General features: G+C 45.4%; 1 protein-coding gene across 1 annotated transcript in view; it reads right to left on the reverse strand.

The window, feature by feature from the left end:
* Positions 1-25,702, reverse strand: part of EXOC4 (exocyst complex component 4) — a 420,816-nt gene that overhangs the window by 109,121 nt on the left and 285,993 nt on the right. The window contains exon 11 of the mRNA XM_064442315.1: positions 10,011-10,230. Coding sequence (XP_064298385.1) covers positions 10,011-10,230 — 220 coding nt within the window. The remainder of the gene's footprint in view (positions 1-10,010; positions 10,231-25,702) is intronic.

Genomic DNA, 25,702 nt, shown 5'->3' on the forward strand with positions numbered 1-25,702 from the left:
AAGAACACAGGCAAGTTTCTTCTCTTGAAGCCATCTATGAATTGCGTTGCATGGGGCTGTGGTACAGGCTGGATTTGGGAGTCACGAAGCGAACCAAGCAGAGGGAAGGGAAAAAATACCTGCGCTGTTGTGACAGACACAACCTTCAGCTAATGGGCGCACCGAGAGCCAAAAAAAGCCCAAACAAGGCCCCAAACTACCACTGCTCTGTTTCAAAAAAGCAAGTAATTAAACTTTCCTAGTGAAAAGATACTTATGAAGGCAACTCCGGGAGGGCTGTTGGTGATGGAGCCATACGGATCTCCTTCAAGTGCAGTTCATCAGACTTTGCCTTTGCAGGTGCTCACAAGTGGATGCTAAGAGCCTCCTGGACACCGCAGAGCTGGCCATCCACCACAGAAACAACCCTAGCGAAGTCAAAACACGGCTTAAAATTGGCAGCTGGAGGGAAAGAGGGAAAGCTGGGGGAAGCATCGCTTCTCTGGTAGCTGTATCTGAGACTTCACACTTACTTTTCAGAAGCACGCCTGGGTCAACGACACGGCCAGCCCTGCCTCCGCATCCCAGGGACGTGCTCCCCTGCCCCGGATGCTGTACACTTAATGAGGTTGCAAATGAGAAATGTGCAGCTTAAGCATTAAACAAACAGGAGGGTGGCCAAGCTAAATGGCTTCTCCTCTGGTCAGAAAGATAAGAGGGGCTGTTTCTGACACCAGCCATGTGGGCTCAGCCAAGTGAGGCAAAATGAGAATTTATAAGCACAATATTACCACTGAGGGAGACTGTCTGGGCTGTTTTGGTAATTAAAATAATCAATCGAGGCCTGTGACCGAGGCTGGGGCAGGTGCATGCGGTTTACTCCCAACTTCTGAAAAAAAGAAGAATGCAAGAAGAAAAATTTAAAAATAAAATAACTTACAGGGAATTTTCAGTGTTTTACCAGTCTAGTTACTACTCGATGAACTGCCTCTGAAAAACAGTTGCACGGACCAGGCTGAGGATGAACACTGTAAATGCCACGACAGCGAGAGTCCCTTAAAAGGGTTAATCCTGCAAGGTATGGATGCTCCTCCACATCTCACCAACATCAGTGGGAGCCGATGGGCTCAGCACCCCGGAGGCGTTCCCGGCACCACGCCGGTGCATCTCCCACAGCCTCCCTACGTCAACTGTTGCACGCTCCCGTCGACTTCTGGCCAAGCCAGAAATTGTTGCATGCATGATGACTGTGGGATTTTAAAATAAAATCCTATCAAAAAGAGTGGGAAAGAAGCAGACTATGCATGTAGTTTCTCCCATCACCCTAAACCCCCATATTGATTCAGGAGCAAAAGAAAAGGGATAGAAGCCCTACCAGCTCAAGAGATAGTGCATCCATGGAGACAGGATTAATCCAGGAGCTGTACAGGGAACTGCAATGACACAGACAGGACCTGCTAGTGAGATGTCAATCTTCAAGGCCAAGAAGACAGTGACAGCTAGTTTTTATTTCTCTTTTCTTTTTCTTTTTTTTGTTTGCCAGGCCATCTCCAGCGTGCGGGAATTGGAGTATGTTTCTCTTTCCCCTTTGGCTTGAGTCCCACTTGTGGGACTAATGACCAGAAAAAACAGAGAGAGGCAGAAAATGCACAGAAGCAAAGCTGACTTCTCTTCACACTCTTTCAAGCTCCCAGCGTGACCCTGGGGGCTTAATGCCCCTTCTGCTCCCTTAGAGCAGCTGATCCCCGCGGATTCGCTATCCGCCTCTCCCGTGACTGCCTGCTGCTCTCCCCTTGCAGGCCAAAAACTGAGGATGCCTTTGATAGCCAGTAAAGTCAAACAGGTCTCAAAAAAGGCAGCTCTTAGAGGATGGGATTGACAGAGTGCTAATGCAATTCAGTCCCTGTCAGCAGATGTGTCAGAAACCATTACTCCTCTCCAGCTTGTCTACCAAAAATTCTTGCTGCAGAAAGATCAAAAGAGACAGCAGCCAGTCCACACCCTCCAACCCACCCTGAAAACACAAGGTTTGACCCCATTACAGCCAGGTTTCTCAGCACCAGTAGCTCAGGAGGTTGAGCTTTTCCAACCTGAAGCTCCTGGTTCCCAAGGGCATTCAGAGCGTTGGTCATCACTTTTGTTCAAATGCAGAGATTAAGGTTGGAAATACAGGACAAGAGGAAACGGTCTCAAGCTGCATCGGGAGGTTTAGGTTGGAGATTAGGGAAAATGCCTTCCCTGCCAGAGGGGTCAGGCCCTGACACAGGCTGCCCAGAGAGGTGGGGGAGTCACCGTCCCTGGGCGGGTTCAAACAACACATAGACGTGGCACTTGGGGCCATGGTTTAGGAGGCCTGGGGGTGTTGGGTTGGTGGTTGGACTTGATGATCCTAGAGGTCATTTCCAACCTTTATGATTCTATGATTCTACGAAATAGAGCTTTCCCAGCTCAGGTCATCTTCTAAAATAACCCAGTAGACGCAACCCTGAGCAAACAAAGCGAATGACGTGAATTGACCATGAAATAATAGCTCTTGGACCCTAGGAACAATGTTGGCTGATGCACTACAAAGACACAGATCCAGAGATAAAGCCTTGTTAGAAAGGCAGTCTTCGAACAGTAAGTTTTACCAATTAAATTAAATCATTGAAAAAACATTTAAGAATTACCAATCAAAAGCACAATGTATGCTAAGAGATACAAGACTGGGTGATCTCTTTTTATTAACTGGTCTGCTTTGCCCATAACATCTTTTGATTAGACACATAGGTATGATACATACCCTCCATACACACTTTCACCTCTAGCACTGTCACAACCACTGTGGATAGACTGACCCCATGGAGGTATATTTTAATTACACCATAATAATTTAAACTGGAGATCAGCCATAACAAGATACAACCTCAGGTAGAAGTGTGAAGGCTGTGAAAGTGGTCCTTGGGCTAGTTATTCTGCTTCACACCTAATGGGCCTTAGGCAGATGCAAGAGCTGCGCTGTGTGTAGGCTTCACATTTCTAGAAGTAAAAATAATATGTGATTTAAGTGAAGACTCCTGGTCTATTCTATAAATCATACATGTGACATAATAAGGGACAGCAGCCAAAAATTCTAGGATAGGACAAAGCTCTCCAGTAGGAGAATAATGCAGAACTATTGCCCAGGGGATCTCCACCTCTGGAATTTTTCAAGACTCACCGAGACAAAGCCACAACTGACCTGATCTGGTGTTCACTGGACTTTGGTTCTGGGCCAGAGGTTTAGGCAGATGAGACCGACTTCCAGAGGTCTCTTCCAACTAACATCATGACAATCCTGTGATACTGGGTATGTAAATACTAAAAAAAAAGGTTATTAAAAAGCTGGAAATAACAGTAACCCATCACTTATGAAGTTCAAATCCAATTTGGGTTGGAATGGGCCAAACATTGCTGTCATAAGACACATACTTGTTGAGGTGAACAAAACAAGTTGGTGGTCTCAGGTGGGAACATGATCAAAGACATTTGCACCCAATTCTCACTGCTTTCAGTCAAGACTTAGGCTTTTACTTTTCTCTGTAGTGTTAATTTCTAATAGAGCATGTTCCAGGTAGAGCAGCTGTGATACTACCAGCTCTCAAAAAGTTTGTTTAAATAGGAGAGAGGTTCTTACATGTTCTAGATAGAAACCACATGGCCAAGACCAGCTTGGTGTTGAGCCTCAGGTCACGAGAGATGGGGAATACAGCTTTGGATTTAGCCCTGAACAAACGAGGGTTATAGGGATTCTGGCTGACTCCAACGCAAGATTGCACCTACCTGTGGAAGAGATACCCAACGCTGCAGGGATTACTAGGCTACAGAGACCTCAAATGTGTGACTGTTTCCTTCAGGTCAAATGTGAGTCACATCTGTGGGATGGTTTATGAAGCCTGACTTTGCTTTGCCAGATCCTTAGGGGAAGAAACTAATTCTGCCTGCAAGGTGTACTGCTTCAATATGTCCATACGCAACCTGAAGCCGTCTCCTACCTAGGCTTTACTGAACGTGCATGTTAAACTTGATTTTTAACATAAATTGAAGCACCGCCATAACAGTTTGCCTAAAGCTAGCAATTGCTTTTCTATAACTTACAGCTCCACAATCAGCCTCAGCGGAGAACTTACACATCTGCAGATGACTTACACGGGAACCTTGTAAAAGCTTCCATAAAAGGCAGTAACCACGCTAAATGATCCCCCCAGAGGAAAAATTATCTAAAGAAATATTGAAAGCGATAGGGAGAGTCAGACTCTCACGGAGAGATAATTTTGTCTCTCATTGCAAACTGACAAAGAGGATTCAGCTGGAAGCTGAACCACAGACTCAGTTGGTGGGTCTTAACCTCTTGACGTTTCGGCTGTGCAATGGAAACAGATGCATCACACAAGCGATGAAAACATCTGCAAAGCACTTCATACTGTTTCAGACACCATGTCACTGCAAAAAAATTGAAATATGAAGACCAGAACCACAGGTGCTGCCTCAAAAGTCACCCTTGTCCTTGAATGGGAAACACTCAATTGATCAGCCGTGCCTGTTCCTTAATGGATTTTCATCGTTGGAAGCCAGCCTGGAAAAAACAACTAATTTGTTTACTCTAATAAATAATAAGATCCACTCACTATCAAAGCATGCACCCATCACTGCTGGTAAGCCATTTCAACGCCACTCACTGTGACCATTCTTCTTAATAACCAGTAATTTGTCGGGAAGAAAACATGCCAAAGCTACCAGTGATGTCTCCTCGGGAAGTCACAAGCGAGTGACTTCAGGCACGGGTTAAGCGCTGCGGGTGATGGGGTATTTAGCTCTAGCAAATCATTATCCTGCAAACACACTCTGACTTTTGAAGGGGTTCTTCCACTGGATTTTCAGACACTGGAGCTTGGCCAGAAAACTACCAGGCCCATCATCTACAGAATACAGCTATAAGAAACAACTGTCACACTGATGCTCTTGATGAAAACTCCCGCTCTGCTGCTACGAGTGGGAAGATCAAAGCAACTCGCACTTGTTTCTTGCTGGATGGAGACAAGGCAACACATTTTTAAGGCCACTATTAGTAGTGACCACCTAGCTGGAAAGATTTATCACCTCGACATGAACTGAACAAGAACAGGCAATAAGAAGCTGTCGAGCTGCTTGTAGCCTAATTTAGTATTGATTTAAACAATTACAGCATGAAGTTTAACGCAGAATAATTCTGAGACAAATTAGTTTCATGGTTATTCAGCCACTCTGAAAAGGAAAGGGATTTACAATAGTTGAGATTTAAGGATGGAAGAATGGCAAACGACCATCCTCCCACTCAAACGTAATATTTACAAAGGACAGCTACAATTTCTTTTTTAAAGCATAATCTTTACAAAAATGGATGATTCATCTGTGAGGACCTGATGGCATGGGATGCTAGAAAACCTCTTATCTATAAGCTAATTCAGTTCAAACATGTGCTGATACTTATCAAAACGCAGCTATTATCAGCCTGTGCAGCAGGAACTGATAAATTCTTGAGTCGTGTTCAAATCACAGCGCCAGCTTCTGCCGCAGAAGCTTCAGAAAGATCTTCAGGGTAGAAAGGAGTGGGATGGTTGAACCCCGAACCCATCCATGAATGACACAAGGCAGGGAAAATCACACAGCGCTGGGAGAGAGGTGCAAGGCTCATTCACGCGACATGCTGTATTTTCATCGTCCCTATGAGGTGATGAGGGCAAAAATTTCAGGCTTCAGCACTGTCAATGTAGAAATAGCCTTTTTTTTCTTCTAATGTAAAAATCAATAAAATTATTTTAGGGAGCTATTTGGATGACTTAGTTCAAAGAGGCAGCAATTTTTCTTCTCTTTCACAAAATTACCCGTCTATAATGTCGGGAACAGGCAGACATTCTGACCATGTACATTATGACCAAGAATAATTCCAGTTCAAAATGATTTCCATCCATTATGAGAAACAAATTATAGGAACTGGATGAGAAAATTCCAAGCCATTCTGACTCTTCAACCCCAAATGAACTTTAAGAAAATACATTGATATTATGGAACACATTTTCATGGCTACAAATGAAGGCAAAATCCACAAAAATACATTATCGCATTAAGAATCCAAAACAAATTTGTAAGGTTAAGAGCCTTCACGGTCCTGCTCCAAAGCTTGCGTGTTAATATTACGATGAAGTATTTTTCTGCTCTCAGTAAGGTCAGACGCCTGCGCAGGCCAAGTTTGGCTTCTCACTCAGTTTAATTCTCATAGGAGAAAACAAAAGAAAGGCAAACAATACATACTGCAACATGGAATACACCTATTTATTTCCTGATCTCTCAAAACGAACTTCAAATAACATCTTCACCAGGCTCCTCAGACCGTGAGTAAGTAGAATTTCGCTTTCTATTGTAACTCACTGAGCATGAGCCAGCAGTGCCCGGGTGGCCAAGGAGGCCACCAGCCCCCGGGCTTGTGTCAGCACTGGTGTGGCCAGCAGGAGCCGGGCAGGGATGGGGCCCCTGTGCTCGGCCCTGGGGAGGCCCCACCTCGAATGCTGGGCTCAGGTTTGGGCCCCTCGGGACAAGAAGGGCCTGGAGGGGCTGGAGCGTGTCCAGAGAAGGGCAGCGGGGCTGGGGCAGGGTCTGGAGCACAAGTGTGCTGGGGGGCGGCTGAGGGGGCTGGGGGGGTTTAGCCTGGAGAAGGGGGGGCTGAGGGGAGCCCTTCTCGCTCTCTGCAGCTGCCTGAGAGGGGCTGGAGTGAGGGGGGGGTTGGTCTCTGCTCCCAAGTCACCAGTGATGGGACAAGAGGGAACGGCCTCAAGCTGCGTCAGGGGAGGTTTAGGTTGGAGATGAGGGAAAATGCCTTCCCTGCCAGAGCGGTCAGGCCCTGGCACAGGCTGCCCAGAGAGGTGGGGGAGTCACCGTCCCTGGATGTATTTAAAGGAAGGGTAGATGTGGTGCTTGAGGATATGGTTTAGTGTTGGGCTTGGCAGTGATAGGTTAGCGGTTGGACTCGATGATCTTAAGGGTATTTTCCAACCTTAATGATTCTATGATTCTGTGATTCACAGGTTCAATTTTCAGATACTTTTTCTGTTGTGGAAACCAAACCTGCCCTTAAACTTATTTTTTTTCTGCCCTGTCCTGAAAATCAAGTCTTGGAAGACTTCTATGTGTATCACAGATTTGGCATGCTGCTTTTCTCCCCAGGCGCTTGCAATGGTGAGGCATCACCGGCGTAACTGCAAAATGAGGGCGTACTTTGTAATTTCTTCCCCAGCGCAGCCCCTCTCTGCTGTGCTCCTGCCAGCCCCGCTCAGCCAATGCATTCGAGTTCTTGATCCTACAAAACCTCTTCTGCTCTCGTTGAAGTTGTTTTCAATACTCTGCTCTTATTTCATGACCATTCCTGCTGCATTTTTACTGTTTTTACTATTCACTACACATTACACCTGATCGGCACCGCAGCCCCAAGGGAAAAAAAAAAAGACAAACGCCATCAAATCCACCTTCAGCTCACGAGAGGACTTAACATGAGATATCCAGATGTAACCCGCTCTCGGGCCAATGCCCTGCTCTCATCTTACGTGGTGCATGCTCCCAACACTGCGGCTGAAACAATGTTTACGTTGGTAATTATTTACAACGGGTCGTATTCCTTCACTTCTCGGTTTTGATAACTGGGTTTCTGAGAAGGTTGCTAAAGCTGTACCTTGGGGATGAAATAGTTCAGGGATGCTGTGCTGCTCCAAAACATCATGGAGATTTTCTAAACCATGTTAAGAAACTTTTCCCCTCCTTCTGAGGATGCCGGTTCCCTCCAAAGGCTTCTGAAAACTCTCTGCTGGAACCTAATTTTGCTTTCCCTCTGTAAGAAACATCCCACACCCATGGCACCCAGACAGACACAGTGTTAATGACCGTTAATGCGTGCAAAAATCCTAACGACTTCCCCCAAATAATAACAACAATAATAGTTCTTACTATTGTTGTACATCATCATAATATACACGTATTTTACAGATATAAACTAATATAGAAAGTGGCCGTATAAACCCTGGGAGATGCATGCTGCTTCCTAAGAACACTCCAATATTATTCATCCCTGAACAGATGATTTTACAGATAAGAAGGAATAATTTAAAAGGATTAAAAGAGCTTGACCCAAATCACAGCAAAAGTCAGAGCTGACAGTCAGTTCACTCCTTTCAGGCCCAGGCAACACATGTAATTCAGAATTTTTTGGGGGGCTTCCACACTGTCCTGCTACCCATGTAGTTGGGATGAGAACCGTGCTTGTTGCTATTATCACTACTCCATATTAGAGCTCAAAAAAGCTGTTTGAAAAGAGACTTGTCATAGAAATACTCTATCTTCAAAGCCAAATCTTTCAAATCTCTCTTATCTGGCTGAGGAAGCAATACAGCTGCCTTGCTGCAACAGCATCTCATCAATCACAAACACGCTGCACTTGGGATGCGGCAGACCTCATCTTTCCTCCTCCTGGTAGTTTGGCATGTGTATTTAGTCTGATGACATGGCTCTGTGATTTGCAAGCGTCCCCAGAACTTTTGGGGGAGGTACACATTACTGAAAATCTTGAAAATAAACTTCTATGGTAGGGGTTTCACAGAATCCCAGGCTGGTGGGGGCTGGCAGGGACCTCTGGAGCTCACCCCGTCCCACCCCCTGCTGGAGCAGGCACCCCCAGAGCAGGGGCACAGGGCCGCGTCCAGGCGGGGGGTGAATGTCTCCAGGGAAGGGACCCCACAGCCTCTCTGGGCAGCCTGTGCCCCTGCTCTGGCACCCGCACAGCAAAGGGGTTTGGCCTCATGTTCAGGGGGAACTTCCCGTGTTCCAGCTTGTGCCCGTGGCCCCTTGGCCTGGCGTTGGGCACCGCTGAAAAGAGCCCGGCCCATCCTCCTGACACCCGCCCTTCAGATATTTATAGGCACTGATGAGATCCCCCTCAGCCTTCTCTTCTCCAGGCTGAACAAGCCCAGGTCTCTCAGCCTTTCCTCACAAGGGAGATGCTCCAGCCCCTGATCCCCTTGGCAGCTCTGCGCTGGCCTTGCTCCAGCAGCTCCCTGCCCTTCTTGACCTGGGGGGCCCAGAACTGGACACAGCCCTGCAGCTGTGGCCTCACTGGGGCAGAGCAGAGCGGGAGGAGAACCTCCCTCGCCCTGCTGGCCACACGCCTTTTCATGCACCCCAGGGCACCGCTGGCCTCCTTGGCCAAGTTTAGCTAAGCTGGTAACAATTTGTTGCGATGGCTACGAGGTGCTTTATGACCAACACATGCCTGACAAGATGCAAAGGTTGCTGTTAGCTTGACATATTTAGCAAGAGAAACACACCCTCTCGCTCGAGTAAAACATACTTTAGGTGCTCTACCAGCATACAGAGACTGAATGAGGAAATACTAGACTAGCAATGACACTGGAAGAGATCGCAGTTACAGACTCAATATTTAGACAAACTTTGTGGGTCATATAATCACACAGTGGTTTGGCCTGGATGTGATCATCTAGTCCAACCCCCTGCCATGGGCAGGGAAACCTTCCACTAGACCAGGTTGCTCAAAGCCCTGTCCAACCTGGCCTTGAGCACTTCCAGGGATGGGGCATCCACAGCTTCTCTGGGCAACCTGGGCCAGGGCCTCACCACACTCACAGTGAAGGATTTATTCCTAAAATCAAATCTAAATCCACTGTCTTTCCATTTAAAACCGTTACCCTTTGTCCTGTCACTACAGTCCCTGATACAGAGTTGTCCCTCTCTTTCCTATAGCCCCCCTTTAAGCTGCTATAAGGTCTCCCTGGAGCCTTCTCTTCTCCAGGCTGAACAACCCCAAGTCTTTCAGTCTGTCCTCATAGGAGAGATGTTCCATCCCTCTGATCATCTTTGTGGCCTCCTCTGGACCCGCTCGAGCAGGTCCATGTCTTTCCTCATTGGAAATATAGCCAGGTCATGGCTCAACAGGGACAGTAAAGGATGCACTTGGCCGTTCACTCAGCTCCTACCTGCAGAAGAGGCCGCTGCACACCAAGGATCTTCATGGTATCTGCATTAGCCAGAATTTTCAGGGGATCAGATGCCTTTGTGACACCTTCAATCTCTTTATTGATCTCAGCCAGGACCTGATTGAGGAAGATGTTCTTGATGTACATGGTGAGGAACTCGCGGAGCGGACACTGCTTGCTTGGGCCAAGCTCCATGGCGTGCTCTATCTCCTGGATAAATCTGGAAAACAGAAAGGGACGAACGCAATTAAGTTAAACCATGTAGTTACTCTGAATGTCTTAGCGTTGCCTTTGCCATTCCTACGTCTCAGAGCCAAGCGTCAGCGGTGGGGAATGACTAGACTGTGATGAGATGAGGCGCGAAGAGTAGGAAAAAAGGCCTACAAGGTAGCCTTCAAAAATGCCAACAGCTGGTGAGACGAAGACTCAACGGCTGTAGAAGAACAAGCAAAACGGGGAATCGGTGAAAAACCACAACCTGGGCATGATTTGTGTTTATCAGTCCAAAAATCACTGACTGCTCTATTTGAGATGCACTGGAAAGATGTCTTTTTAAAAATAACACACACACCCCACCTAAAAAAAATACAGTATGCCAGAAATCCCTTTGAAAAGGCAAACTTCCTTCTGAGGTTGGTCACTCGATTCCCAGAGGTGGGTTCCCCATCTCTGAATTGAACAACAAGATATTCCAGCTTAAAGTCTAGACATATTGCTGAAAAAGCAATGCATATGTATTGTGCTGATATCGTACTGCATTATGTATGCCTGTATTATGCTATATTTTTATTATGCGTTAATTGTTTTATCCTAGAATCCCATTCCTGCGTACGCAGAACAGCATGCCGATTCTGGGAATATTTTAACACAAAATGTTTGCCATCTCTTCCTGCAAAATATCTTTATCTCAGTGATGCCATCTGTTTAACGCACAGGAGTTTCTTCTAGAAATTACTCTTCCTTTCAAAATGGTATGTATCAAAATAATTAGGAATTGAGTATCAGGAGTCATAATGGATTGAGACATTCTGTCCGAGAAGGAGAAACGTGTACGGTGTTTACACAGCCCTCTTCATCGATGCATGGAGACTGCCTTGCAACCTTTTATATTTTAATCTCACCCCTGGGCAGGCTGGGATTGTTTTTATCTTTGTTTTACACAGCAGCAGCAGAAGCAAGTGTTTGACCTTGGATCTCCCAATATACAAAGCAACACCCCCTGCCCTGAAAGGTGCCCTGAAAGGCACCTCTTCTTCACAAAAGACCTTTTTTGCATGAGACATCTCTAACAGTTGCAGCGCAGTTAGCATTTTTTAGAGAAGCCTTACCACCAACCACTCCCCCAAACACTTCAATGAGGTCTGCTTAATTGTCCGTAATTTCCTACCTCCACTTTCAGCACTCCAGGGGAGGCAGCTTCTCTTCAGAGGACTGACTGAGGAGCTCCTGTCAATTTTAGTAGCATGATTTCTTTCAAATCTGAACAATTTGCTCCCTAAAGCCTCTGCGCTGTTGGCTCCATCAGTCTAGACTGACACATTTGGGCCGATACAGCTACTGCTTCCGCAGGGGAACCCATTTGCAGTTAAGTTTGAAGGTTGCCTCTCCTCCAAAGAGAGATGCTGCACGGAGAGAAGTGCAAAGGATGGCAGTTTTATTCCCTGGCTTTCACAGATCGATAATGTGAATCGGCTTTATCAAACGGGGAAACAGCGGAGTCATCTGGGAAGAGAGCAGAGATTCCACCACCGAGCTTATCTCTGAAATGACAGACCTAATGTCACCAGCTTGGAGCGACAACCACTGATGTCCTTAAGGGAACGTTGTCAAGGTTGATGGGACCGTATTAAACTAACTTGCTGTATCTTTTCATGTCTGCCAATAAATTTGCAATGTTCTCCACTCTTTCTTTATAAGCTTATTTACACTGCGCTCGTGATACTTAGAACTCTCAAAAATAAGTGAATTAATTCTTTTAATACCTGCCCCGTGCAGCCAAATACCACTGTACTTCTTTCAGATGGGAAAGGAGCAGCTTGAATCTTGAAATAAGCAACTTCCAGTGAAGTGAAGGGAACAACTTTTAAGCTCTTTTAAAATCCAGCATATGCTTAAAATTGGCTAAACCAACGGAAAGGGAAGACAACTTTTAGAGGGAGAATGGCCACATACAAACTAGCAGCAAACTATTAGAGCTCAGATGTGCTGACCTGTGGCAATTCCTTACCCACAATAGCTTGATGGTGTTTCTAAGCGTTTCCTATACCAGAGACTAAATTGCTTGTGCGAGGCCGTAGGAAAGGTCAGTGACAGAAAAAGGTGTAATCAAGAATTTTTGATTCCCAGTACCTGGCATTAATCACCATTTCAGATCTCTCCTAAAGACCCGTGCCTTAAAGGCAAACTTTACCTTCATTAGAGAACTGGTTGACATGTTCTAATAGGTTTTAATTTCTTGGCATAAACAAGACAACAGTGCTTTGCTTAATACTGGTAAGGATCAAAAACGTATCCCTATTTCACTTGATACAAACCATAAAGTAATCACAGATTACGGGAAAGCTGTAGATAGCAATGACTCTGCGAGAGGGGATTTTATGAGGCTCAGCAACACTTGTGATAAAGAACATGTGGTCAAGAGCTTAGGAAAGCAGATTTAAATGAGGTATCAGGAAAAACTTATTAAGAATGAAACTCTGCATGGCATGGAGGACTAGAGGATGTGGATGAGAGACCTTAGGTTTGACTGTTCAAGGATAGCTTGATTAAATTATAATGGTAATGAAAAATAGACAATTTCTGAAGTCTTCATTAATCAAAAGATCTCGAGCAAAGGAAACAGAAACAGAGAAAAGGTAAAGAAGAACGTAGTATGGATGTCAGAGCATATCTTAGAGTAGGGAACAGCCCTAAGAGTTCAGAAATTTGATATTCCAATGGTACAAGTACGCCTTAGCACAGCCTAAAAGGACGACCGGCATCCGATTTGCTATGATCTGCTATGGTTCAAGGATGACCTCACCATGTCTTCACTCGTCAGGATAACTCCCACATCTGCTCTGCCAATGGAGCACCCGAGGCAGCCACTGTGCAGCTCCAACCTTGCCATGGTTCAGCCCCAGTCAGCAACCAAACACCACGCAGCCGCTCGCTCCTTGCCCCCACCCCTGTGGGATGGGGGAGAATATGGGAAGGGCCAAAGTAAGAAAACTAGTGGGTTGAGATAAGAACCGTTTAATAATTAAAATAAATCAGTAATAATAATATAATGAAAAGGAAAATAATGAGAGAGAAAGAGACAGGTGTGAAACCTTGGGAGGAGGGAAAAAAAAAACCCAAACAAGAAGCAATGCAATGGCTCACCATGCGTTGACCGACGCCACCAGTCCCCAAGCCAAGATCATTGCTTCCCCATGTCAACTCCTCCCAGTTAACATACTGGGCATGACACTACATGATATGGAATATCCCTTTGCCTAGTTTGGATCAGCTCTCTTGGATGTGCCTCCTCCCCTCCTGGCTTCTTGTGCCCCCGGCAGAGCATGGGAAGCTGGGAAAGTCCTTGACTAGTGTAAGCACTGCTCAGCAGCAACTAAAACATCGGTGTGTTATCGATATTCTCATACTAAGTCCAAAACACAGCACTGTACCAGCTACAGTGAAGGAAATTAACTCTATCCCAGCTAAAACCATGACAAACCTTCATCCCACCAAGAGGAAATCCCCACTGAGCACACGAGCGGCCCAAGGAAGCCTCACAAGGCTCCAGATATAGATGTACGGCAGGTTTGCACCAAGAAACCTTCTAGCAGATTACTTCTGGCAACAGTGATGCACCCTACATGTTCTGCATTGAGGGGATGACTCAGAATGCCATTAAGAACAGATTAATCTTATGGAAGACATTAATTTTATGTATTTCTTAAGAGAATTAAGGACGCAAAGTCAAACAATGACAAGTTTGGAAATGCAAAGATTGAAGTCGCCTTTGTCACCTTAATTTGGCCCGCCATGCACGACATTGCAGTATAATTTGTAACTACACAATGGCACACTATTGCTCTCATCAGCAGATCCTTGTCTTGTCTTAGGAACAGGATGGCCAGCGTTTGACAGCAAATGTCACAGCGTCGGGACCTTGCAACTCTCTGCCGCGTCACTGGAGTAACACACACCAGCAGCCAATTGTCATCTGTGTGAATCAGTGTGACACCAACCAAGACGCTTCTGCTACGAAGTCCCACGGGGCTGCCTGCACCGCTTCCAAGATTCCTTCCTCCTGCCTTCTCATTTCTTCATGTGACTCTTGTTTGGAGGAATTTGGTCACCAGTTCTCTTATTTTGCTTCGTTCCCAAACCCACTTGTTCACCCTACGCTTCTCCTCTCCTCTTGGCGCCTACATCAGGAAGCATCTTACTCCAGGCAGCTGGAGCCCAGCGAGTACGGGAGCCCAAAAAATGTTGCGAGGGGAGGCGTTCCTTGGCTCAGGGACCAGACCCTTTGCAAGGTCCTTGTCCTTAGCTTGGTCCTGGTTAGCTACGGGCAGAATCGTGCCCATCAGGAACTTCAACTGCTATAAACTCAAAGCCTTTTACGAAAGCATGAGCACTACACTTCTTAAAAGGTGTCTAACTAAGCCAAATTTCAGTGTATTTTCAGGGGAATGGCAAAAGGCGCACCCTTTACACAACAGTTTTCTTACTGAGAAATGTGAAGATGCAAATTCCCAGCCAAAGAAAAGGTCACCAGAATTTGCCAACACGTACTATGTATTTTTTCTTCTCATGCTCAGAAAGAACAAGTATTTTAGACACATTTTTCTAAAAAAAAAATAATCTAGCCCCAGTTGGCAATGAAAGACCAGCCAAATTACACAGAACTGAAAAAGAAGTTTTTGAAATGGTAAGTACTGGGTGGCATTAAAGACCTAACAGATATTCTCTGTTTTCTGCTTGGCAGACGCACACACACATACATTCACAGTCACACACTGTGCTATTTATTTATTTAAATTTCAAATACTGCTGGTTAATTTATTCAAACATTATTCAGTCTTTATAAAGAAAAAAAATGTTTAACAGCATCTAAAAGAAATATTCTAAGAGTACTTTCCAAAAACGTTCCCATTTTACTCATAGAAGCTATCCATGTAACTATTAAGTTGTCAAAAGAGCAATCTGACCCGTGGCTATCCCAGAGATCAACGTTTATGCCTCTGTGCGAACCGGGTACACGATAAGATATCACATTTTGGTCAACAACACACTTATATGAAATGTGTAAAAATCAAAGGGGAGAAAACTTTTTGGCATTTGAATAAAGCGGAGCATCAGAGAAGGTCTGGACGTGGTTCTTCAAATAGGTTTTGGACGTACCCGCACATGCGTAAATCCAAATGACCAAAAAAACCTCAATCAAAACCCACTGCGATGGTGAAAGGCTGTGCCACTGAGCCCTTTTATACCCTACTATTTTCTTTTTACTCTCCAAAGAGTGAAATCTGAGATATAGCTCACTGTAAAAAAGGGCCATAAAGAAGGCCTTGGAGGAACAGCTTCGATTCACTTTCCATTTGCTCTGATTATTCTACTCAAAAAAGAACCATTCAGTTGTAATTTAGTAGGGTTTCTGAAACAGTATCAACAACCGCATTTAAAATCATCTCTCACCGGCACACAAAAACTGAAGGAAAACCTATAAAGGTTAACACGCCGTGGGGTGTATTCTCTAAATGCGAGAGAATGAGCCACGTGGAACATTCAGGATAGAAAATTCCCCTAACGCTGAGCAATAACACTTATTTAACATAACCGCCGCATGCGTCACATCTGTAAAATGCAAAAATGCTTCCTCCGAATAAAAATGAAGAGCGAGGTGTGTCACCAGATTTTGGGTAATAGTCAACGTAGATAGCCCTGGTAATTGCCTGAAATTCTAAAAAGGCTCGAAGGGATGTCACTGCTCCGAAGGACACTTTTATGAGATGTCTGGCCAGGACAGAGTTCTCGAAGAGAGCAGACGGGAAAACATCCATAGAAATCTGCATCTTATCCTGAATTCAGAACCTGCATTTTCAAAATGACGCACGATTTTGAACTTGTTTTATCTTCCTATGAAAGCATTTGAGGTGATTTGCGGCTGCAGTTAAGCATTCCCCTTAGACAGAAAAGCACTTTCAGTAAAATGAAGTATCTTTTCGTAAATGACAGTCATTTGGATTAAAAAAGACAAAAAAAAAAGGCAAACCATTTTAGAAAATTTAATTCATTCTAACTCACAACTTAATTGGCTATGAGGACTGTCTTACCTAGGCTGAACGTGTGTAATGAAACACATAAAGCCTAAAAAAGCTATACGGATTTATTTAGAAATCTACAACTTGCACCTTCCCGAGGCTTTCTTCTGTCTTCTCGTTATCAGATGTCTTCTAAAATATCATTAAAAGGAACCAAAGACATGTCATTGGAAGTGCATAACATCAACTACCCCTTTTTTAACGATGATGGTAATATTATCTGAAAATCCCTCCTCAAAAAACCAATGATTTACCAGCAAAAAATTAAAATATTCTGAAAGCTTAAGAAGATTTTTACAGCCATTCAGCCCAAATTTACATTTCAGCTTGTTTCATTGTTGTATGATCCTAAACTGTTCCTTTCTCTCTTAGTCATAAAACACCCAAGTACGTGGAATGAGCCCTTTGGTGAGCTTACGCAAAGTAGGGAAATACCGATGAAACATCAGAAATCCTTTGAACTGGATACTGGTTACTGTCAGAACGGCAAATCCCGAACTGGGTGTTCAGACTCCATGCAGTCAGAGAGACAATATCCAAGACTATAGGATCTTGAAGGTTTGAAGACACATTCAAACTAGGAGAGGCACCTGGAAGATCCCAGGTTGGTCATTCCCCATCCAGACAGGCTGCCCACCCCAGCAGTGGGTGTTTTGGGAGAGGGTCAACAGAAGGGACAGCTAAAAATTATGTTCTCCTGCCGAGCTCTTTGATAACCAACAAGGTACAGCTCTGATTCCTAATTTTCCACCCTTGTCATAACATTGCCAGGCAAAGAGGCGGTTTCAACAACTATGCGCAACCGAACTGGTACCACTGCTCTTGAGCAATTACTTCAGTAAATTCAGCTCATGTAATGAACTAGTTGGAATAAAACCTACTTCTCATCCATCCCACGGTCTAGTCCACCCCCTGACTCCTCTCTTCTCTGCCAAAGTGAGACCCACTGATGCTCCCGTACCAAATACACACGTACAGAATACAATAAATAAAGCTAAATTTAAAAATTCACTGCATGCCATAGACGAGAGATCGTTTGAAGGCCAATCAAATAGGTACAAAAGTAACAGAAAGCACATTATTTTGCCTAAAAACTTGACCACAAAGAATTATTTTGGCTACATTATCAGTTACCCCAGGTCTGATCTTTCACTGAGGAGCACACTGCTGATAAATATCGTGGCTATATGCAAGATAATCGAGCTGCTTCTGTACTAAGTACGTCCAAAGGGAGCTGTATGCAGGGGACAACAGCAGGAATAAAGGTTTAACCTCTTCTCTAGGTGACCCAAAATGTGATTAAAGTTATAATTATAATAAAAAAGTGCAAACAGCTCTGGGACACTCAACGGAGATTTAGCTACGCTGAGTGCATCTAAAATCTTAGCAAAACCAGACAAAACCCCAGCAAATATCAGACAAAAAGCATTAAATTTCTGCTGTTTTGAAATATTATATAGCATAGAAAACATCCAGGCAGGTAACAACAATGGAAAATTACTACTGTTAACAGAACACACCAAGGTTTGGGTATTTTCCACTAAAATATCAAGGTTTTGGCTTAGCACAAGTTACTGGCAGCACCAGCCACACTGGTGACCCCAACACCAAGCTGAGGTCGATGGGCTGTTTCGGGCAAGCGGCCAGACTCCACCGACTCTCCCCCTCACGTCAGCCCCTCCTCTGTACAAACAGAAATCCCCAAGCGAAAAAAGCCCGACTCCTTGATACAGCTCTTTCGCTTAGTGTAAAGGCTTCTGAGTATGTCCCCACAGAGCTGAGAGCTTTAGCGCCCCAAGTCCAGAACCTCTTTTTTTTAACAGTAGCTAAAAAATATGAACTATAAAGAATTGATTTCTGTGTTGGAGTTGCTCATCCATGAGATTGAGGTAAGAAATACCTCCTTCCCATGCAGGTATAATATAAAAAGAAGTATTTTGTTGCCGCTGAGGTACCACAAACACCACACACACTGCGAAAAAAAGGAATTATAATTTAGCTACCATCTTCTGCTAAAAATGTTGCTTACTTAATGCTCACCTATCACCTGAAGAACACAAACTTCTGACTTAATGCAACTATCTTGGGACAGACCAGGTGCAATTTTGTCTCACGTCTCCAGAGGGGAATATTGGCTAGTATTTGGACAAGAAGACGTAGAGCCAGAACTAATCCGATTTAAAGCTTCATAAATTATAGAAATGTGTATCTTATACCCTACAGCTCAGATGCCTCTCACTGAGCTGGAACCATGAGCGGTGGCAGCAGAACCACAGTGGATTTTTTTCAGGGAGGTTGAACCTTGGAGGCAAATTTTAATGTGTTAATTGCAACCTTTTCAACTGCGTAATTTGAACAGTACCCCACATTTCTGTTCCCCTTCTCGTGGCCTCAAAACTGTTTTTATTTGCTTTTGGGGCTGGAAGGAGCCTTTCAGTACTTAAAGGGGGACTATAGGAAGGATGGGGGCAATCTCCTTAGCAAGGCCTGTTGTGACAGGACAAGGGGTGATGGTTTTAAACTAAAGGAGGGGAGATTTAGACTGGAAATAAGGAAAAAATTTTTCACAGTGAGGGTGGTGGGACACTGGCCCAGGTTGCCCCGAGTGCTGGTCGATGTCCCATCCCTGGAAACATCCAAGGCCAGGCTGGACGGGGCTCTGAGCAACCTGGTCTGGTTGAAGATGTCCCTGCTCACGGCAAGGGGTTGGACGAGATGGCCTCTAAAGGTCCCTCCCAACCCAAACCATCCTGTGATTCTATGATCCTATGATTCATTAACACCCACCAGCAAGGGCATGAATGAAAACATCCTTCTGCTGTGACCCAGCTGAGCAGAAGTGATGTTGGTGCACCACCGCAAAGCCTCTTCCTCACTTTTCCTCTTGTCAGAGGTAAATCTCATCTACAGAAGTAATGATTCTCTCGACGAAGCTGGCGCAAGGTAACTCATGCATTGCGAAGAGTAGCAAGAGCCCGCCCGATGGAAGGTTTCTGGTGCAGCCGTTGGGCTGATGCTCGCACCTCATGGTCTCTATCCTCTCATCTCTTGCGAGGGCAGGAGCAAGCTTCAAGAAACGCCTGCATTTCCATCCACTGCCAAACCTCAGCCAGGTGTGATTTTTCCAAAAGTGGTAAATCTGAAGGAGGAGCAGCCCAGAGTTTTGTGACCCTCTCGGAGAAGTTGAGTTTCAAAAGGAATAAAACGGCGTAACTTGGAGTCATTGCTGTGAAATGAAGGCTATGAAATGTGCATTGACAGCCCAGTCCTGGGCAAAACATGGGAAAACGTACAGTACAGACCACTGGAAGGGGGCTACATTACTTAAGAAATAGAAACTGGGTAGATTTTGAGCTTAGTTGAAAATCTGCAGAGGTAAAAACCAATCCATTGGCCTGTGAATTTACAGCAGTGAGAATCTAAGTTTATTCCCTTTCTATCTCTAGACACTGTTCTTGCAAAGACGTTTTTTCCCTTTCTGCAGATGAAACAGAGCAATTACCGGCGCCACAAATCTGCATATAGCATTTATTTGTCTAGAAGACCCATGAGCAGCTCCCCCTGAGAGCAGATGCTTCTTTCTGAAGGCAGGCACAAGAAGAGTAGCTCAAGCGTGAATCACATCAGCTTGTTCTGTTAATGTGGACGCACCCGAAATACAAATCACGAGTGCTACAGGGGAAGCAACACTAGACGCAGCTGTGGCAGCAGTCGCTGGCGGAGGTTCTGGGGATTCACCCCCCTCCCCATGAGCACTGGGAAGTACCTTGCACATGATGCAACCGGTCCGCTTTAGACCAAGGCAGCATCTCTATGTGGGCAAAATCACTTCCATCTGCTTGGTATGGAGAGATGATCTCCAACGTTGAGTTATGGCTTATCAACCAAGCTGCGATAAGTGGTTGGAAGTGCCCTTATCCCTATTTGACCTGGAATTAAAGCGTGACCTATGGTTTACTTGGCATCCAGAAAGGGCCAGGAATACGTGTTTGATAGGCACTAAGACATCGTTGCTTGGTTGTTGCAAGTGTACGCCCAGACACAGGAATCACTGTCAGTCCTCTCCTCACCTTGCCCTGTCCCCGATGCTGATGGCCCTTGATCTGCTTTCCATACCATTTTTCCACCCACGCTGTCGCTCTGCTTAAAAAGCGATCAGTAACATTGCTGTAGCAATGCATCATTTTTTATTACCGAGGCAGAATGACTGCTTGACATTTTGATTATTCACAATAACCAGCAAGCAAGAATCCTAACCGTGGGTGAAACCATGGCTGGGACATGGCTGAGCTGTGACGTGACTTTCAGCACCGATCTAAAATACACCCCAAGGAGCACATTTTAAGCAACAAGCATTAGAAGGCAATGCTTACTAACAAACACTGAGTAAAGAGAAAACTTGCCTGTCTTCTATAACCAAAATGCAGCTGTGGTTTGACCTCTTCATTTCGTTCTGAACTCCCAGCCCATAAAAATAGTGGACGGATCTGGGGCTTTGGAGCAATGTATTTATCCTACAAGGCGTACATCTCATCAGAGGAATCTATAAACTCATACCTTCACCCTGAGACCACCTTGATGTAAAGCAGAGCACGGTGGCTTCAGTACCTACAGCACAGTATGGGATGTAAAAGCAACGTACTCTGTGGCTCCTTGCAAGAGCCGTCCCTTGGCGTTGACCTTTCATCCCCCACCAGCAGACAAATCCCGTTTGCTCCACATCTTCGCAGAGGTCTTTTAGATCAAACCTGAAAAACTAGAGCTTTGTTCAGATCCTAAAGACCCTCCGCAGCATACTTGTTAAGAGACAGCTTTTCACCCCACAGCACCAAGACAAAAACCTCTTCAGATGTCACCGTCGAGCAGTGGGTTACGTTCGCTCCCCTCCACGAGGCTGCGTTTCGGCGGCGTTGCGTGCGTAGCTACACACGCCAGCGGGTAACGCAGTCTCGTATCAGCCCAACCTACACGGGTGCTTTTGAGGGATGGCTTCTGCTTTTATTCTGCTCACCCCCTACAGACTCCCAACTACGCTGTGAGGCTTCTGAGTTCATTTTGAGAACAAATATAAAGTAGCTTTATTCCCTATATGCCGTGAACCTGCTTTTAATCCTTTTGAGCAGGTGCAGGTTCTTTACAACATGAGGCTGGAAGCAGAAAACGTGTGGTCAAATGTTTTTGTCTCCTCCTAATTTGTTGAGGAACTTTTAGGGGCTGTTGGCGTATAAAGAGCCTCAGTTTCCCCATTACTGCAACAAACAATGGATGTTTGCAAAGAGATCCTCAAAACTGCAGAAGGGTTCGGTATCATTAAGATGCCAACAAACCCCACCTGCGCGCATCCAGGTGAGGGGAGAATGTGCAATGCTGCACCTCCAGTGAATGGGGACAGCAGAGCTGTGATGTGCAGCTCAGCGGGCACGGCAACACGCTTCACCTCCAGCCTGACACACAGCTCCCATGAGCTAGTACTTTATCATTTGTCACTGAATAAATGAATAAATATTATTTTATGTGTTTTAAGTTCATACCGAACTGAGCAAACACAGCTCCTGTAACCAGCCACCCCTTTGCTCTTCTGAAGCCGCACGGCCACATTTCTCCGCTCCAGCTCCTGAAACCGTAAGCTTCTAACCCAAAACCAGACTGACGCTGAGCAAAGCCTGCCAGTTGCCTCCAAGTTACAAGACTGCTTCATGATGGAGATGATAATCCAAAATGACCACTGAACTAAATTACCCACCGTCGATCCATTTGTAATTTAAATCCAATCCTGCAGAAGCCAGAAGATAAATGTACTAACCATGGCCAATCAATCTCTCTCTATAAAAGTTTTGTGATGTATTTATTTTACGTGAACCCAGGGCACATGTACGCTCAGAGGCATTTTCTGCCCATGAGACGAAGTCAAACCTATGGGATCGCACCACTTCTTCCATTTTTAACTTACTATAGAAGTAAGAGCAATGTTTTACTTCCCATGAAACTACAGCAGGTGATTTCACTACTACTGACGCGTTCGGCACTGTGCAAGGTAGAAAATACATACAGCCTTGCTTAAAAAGCATTATAATTTTAAAGGATCTTGATAGGCAATTCTAAATGAATTCCCCCCTACCGCATAGAAAAATTGTAGGGCTTCATTCAATGTGTACAAACCACTTTAGCATCCTGCGTCGATAAAGATGTTAGCAGAACCTATGTCACCCTATTACAAAAAGTGATCTGAAATATCAAGTTCACTAACTTTAGCTTTTTGTATTATTTTTGTATTATTCTGTATTATTAAATCCTATTTCCTTTAGTGCCATACCAAACTCAATTTGCTGACCACCACTGAAATGTAACGACACCTCCCCTCAACTTCACACTCTCTCCTGAGCACAACAGCTCTATAAAAATTAACTTTCTATTCGTATTATTTTTAAATCTTATCTGGCGGCACATTCTTCCTTCTCAAACCCCACAGCTCTCAATCTGGCCCCTGTAAAAAGCAACATATGCTGACTATAAATCTTTAAAATGGCTCTATTAATAGGGTAGCTGTGGTGACAGCTTTATAAATGGGCACCATCTTTATGCAAACTGTTTTTTATTAGATTGCATTATAATGATTTGTAATAGGAATGCAAGGATGGCTTTGGAGCGGACGGCGGTCAGGCACAACCCCGACCAGCCAGCGGTTTCGAAGCCCGTGAATTTGGTGTGGCAGATTGTGTGCGCTTAAAACAACAGACACTATCAGATTAGCTTTGCCATACCTCTCTGCTCCTCTGCTTTTCCCAATCTGATAGCAAACAGCCTAATAACTGGCTCTGTGTCTGTCAATCCAATTACCTCCATTTTGCTATGTGCTGACACTCCATTAAATAAGCAGACAGATGGCGCGATCTTTCATTATCATCCGACTGACTGATTAAGCCTCCGGTGTGTGGACAGGGGTAGGGCCAATCAGTTAAATCAGGGATTACTCCAAAAAACCACATTAGGGCAAACGAAAAGCCCAAACCAAGAGACTGTAACTCCAGCGCCCACCACGGGGATGCCCTGGAACACTTGATGGAGCTACTGCCTCCAGGAGCACACAGGGCCAACTTTAGCTGTCCTGCTATAGACACCTAACTTAGGCTTCGCAACACCGTGGCATCTACAGCGAAGGGCTGATGAGCGGTTCTGGCTGTCCTCTCTGCAGCAGTCGGCTTTCCTTTTAGTCAGTGTGGAGAAATGGCCAGGAGGTGCAGTTCACCCAGCAGCTGTAGGACAGTAACATCCCACAGGCCTGTGTCCTTGCAAGTATTTGGGAAATGCAGTTCCAAGGATAGCCCTGCTCTCTTCACATGCCTAGACCACTTCCATCTTACAGTAGGAAATAAGACACGGTTAGCCCAGAAATCTGTGGCAGAGCATTAAGTCCCTCTATCCCAGTCAACGTCAAGTTCATCCCTTAACACTCCTTTTCACTTTTTAATCCCGTTCCCAGTGCTGCCAAAGATATGGCCCTGAAACACAGCAGATGGAGCAGAAGAACATAGGTCCTGGATCACTTCCATATACCTTCTTGCCTGGCTTGGGAAGCTGGATGGGACAATATTTGGCTAATCAAGGAAGTTGCTCTGTGTTTCAGTCAGACTCAAATTCATCCATGGTGAAAGTCTACTCACATACCACAGAATATTAGGGTTAGTAAAAGAGGTGGATTTATAAGTAAGGAAACTGAGGCAAAGAGTAGCCACTGCTGGACACCCAGGAACAGGATCTGCACACCCAGGAACAGGACGTATGTGTACAACAGGCCTAAAAGCGAGAACATAAAAGCCTTCTTAAGGTCACAGCGTCTCCATAGCCAAGCCATGGGCAGACCCAGGAAACACATAGATGACCCAATGGTCAGATCTATTAATGAGGGAACCGGCTAGACCCATGCTGCAACGACTTGGGTTCCTCTTTTGCCTTCCTCATCACCGAGGTTAACAACTCAGTTTGGCAGGATCTTGAGACTCCCGACCATCCCAGTATGAACAGTAATGCCCAGAGGGCACCCGGACCCATAAATGCACAGTTGTAGCCAACCGGGGGAGGCTGCACTAGGAGGGATGCATTAATGTGCTGAGCCACTATAAGCAGTCAACTTTAGAGCTCTTTAATGAGGATAACGATTTTATGGTGTCAGTTTGAGAAGAAAAGCATAGTCATTAAGAACCTCATCATCTTTCCTAAATTATTCTGTTCCTTACTGATTAGGGAGTAACTATATTCTGCAGTAAGCCCATCTCTGCCTATTCTTTCCCTTTTCTGAGGACAAACAGAGAATGCCTAGGGCCATGTCAAAATTAGGAGCAATGAGTAAACAAATGCAAAGCCTGCTTTGAAGATTCTTGTTCCTTAGCAGCCTGTCATAATGAATACCTGTTGCTCTGCAAAGAGAATTGAGAAGTAGGGAAAGATGTTGGTTTGAGAGCCCCAGGGAGAGAATTTATTGACCTCCAATGAAAAGATGTGCTAGCACCTCTGGTACCCCCACCAGCTGACCCAGGGGGTCCTCCGAGGAGATTTCAGGTGCTATAGTTAATTCAGCTCCTGATATTTGGCAATTATGGGATCAAATAATGCAAATCAAGGATATTTTTTCGCCATGTGTGCAAGTAGCCTACAGGAAACGGAACGGGATCCCTCCTGATTTTCACACAGAGCAGAATTGACCTGAGATGTTATTGAGTTGGGCTGGGTTTTAACCATACTCAATCATACTAAAATTATAAGACAAGAATATGCACGATGCAATTCACTTCAAGACACCCAGGTAAGCAAGCACACAGAGTACAATCTGAGTGCAATTACAGAATGACAGAATCCCAGACTGGTGGGGGCTGGCAGGGCCCTCTGGAGATCGCCCCGTCCCACCCCCTGCTGGAGCAGGCACCCCCAGAGCAGGGGCACAGGGCCGCGGCCAGGCGGGGGGTGAATGTCTCCAGGGAAGGGACCCCACAGCCTCTCGGGGCAGCCTGTGCCCCTGCTCTGGCACCCGCACAGGGAAGGGGTTTGGCCTCATGTTCAGGTGGAGCTTCCCGTGTTCCAGCTTGTGCCCGTGGCCCCTTGGCCTGGCGTTGGGCACCGCTGAAAAGAGCCCGGCCCCATCCTCCTGACACCCACCCTTCAGGTATTTATAGGCATTGATGAGATCCCCCCTCAGCCTTCTCTTCTCCAGGCTGAACAAGCCCAGGTCTCTCAGCCTTTCCTCACAAGGGAGATGCTCCAGCCCCTGATCCCCTTGGCAGCTCTGCGCTGGCCTTGCTCCAGCAGTTCCCTGCCCTTCTTGAACTGGGGGGCCCAGAACTGGACGCAGCCCTGCAGGTGTGGCCTCACTGGGGCAGAGCAGAGGGGGAGGAGAACCTCCCT

Source organism: Phalacrocorax carbo, chromosome 1 (assembly GCF_963921805.1).
Source record: "Phalacrocorax carbo chromosome 1, bPhaCar2.1, whole genome shotgun sequence".
In the NCBI taxonomy this organism is placed as follows: Eukaryota; Metazoa; Chordata; class Aves; order Suliformes; family Phalacrocoracidae; genus Phalacrocorax; species Phalacrocorax carbo.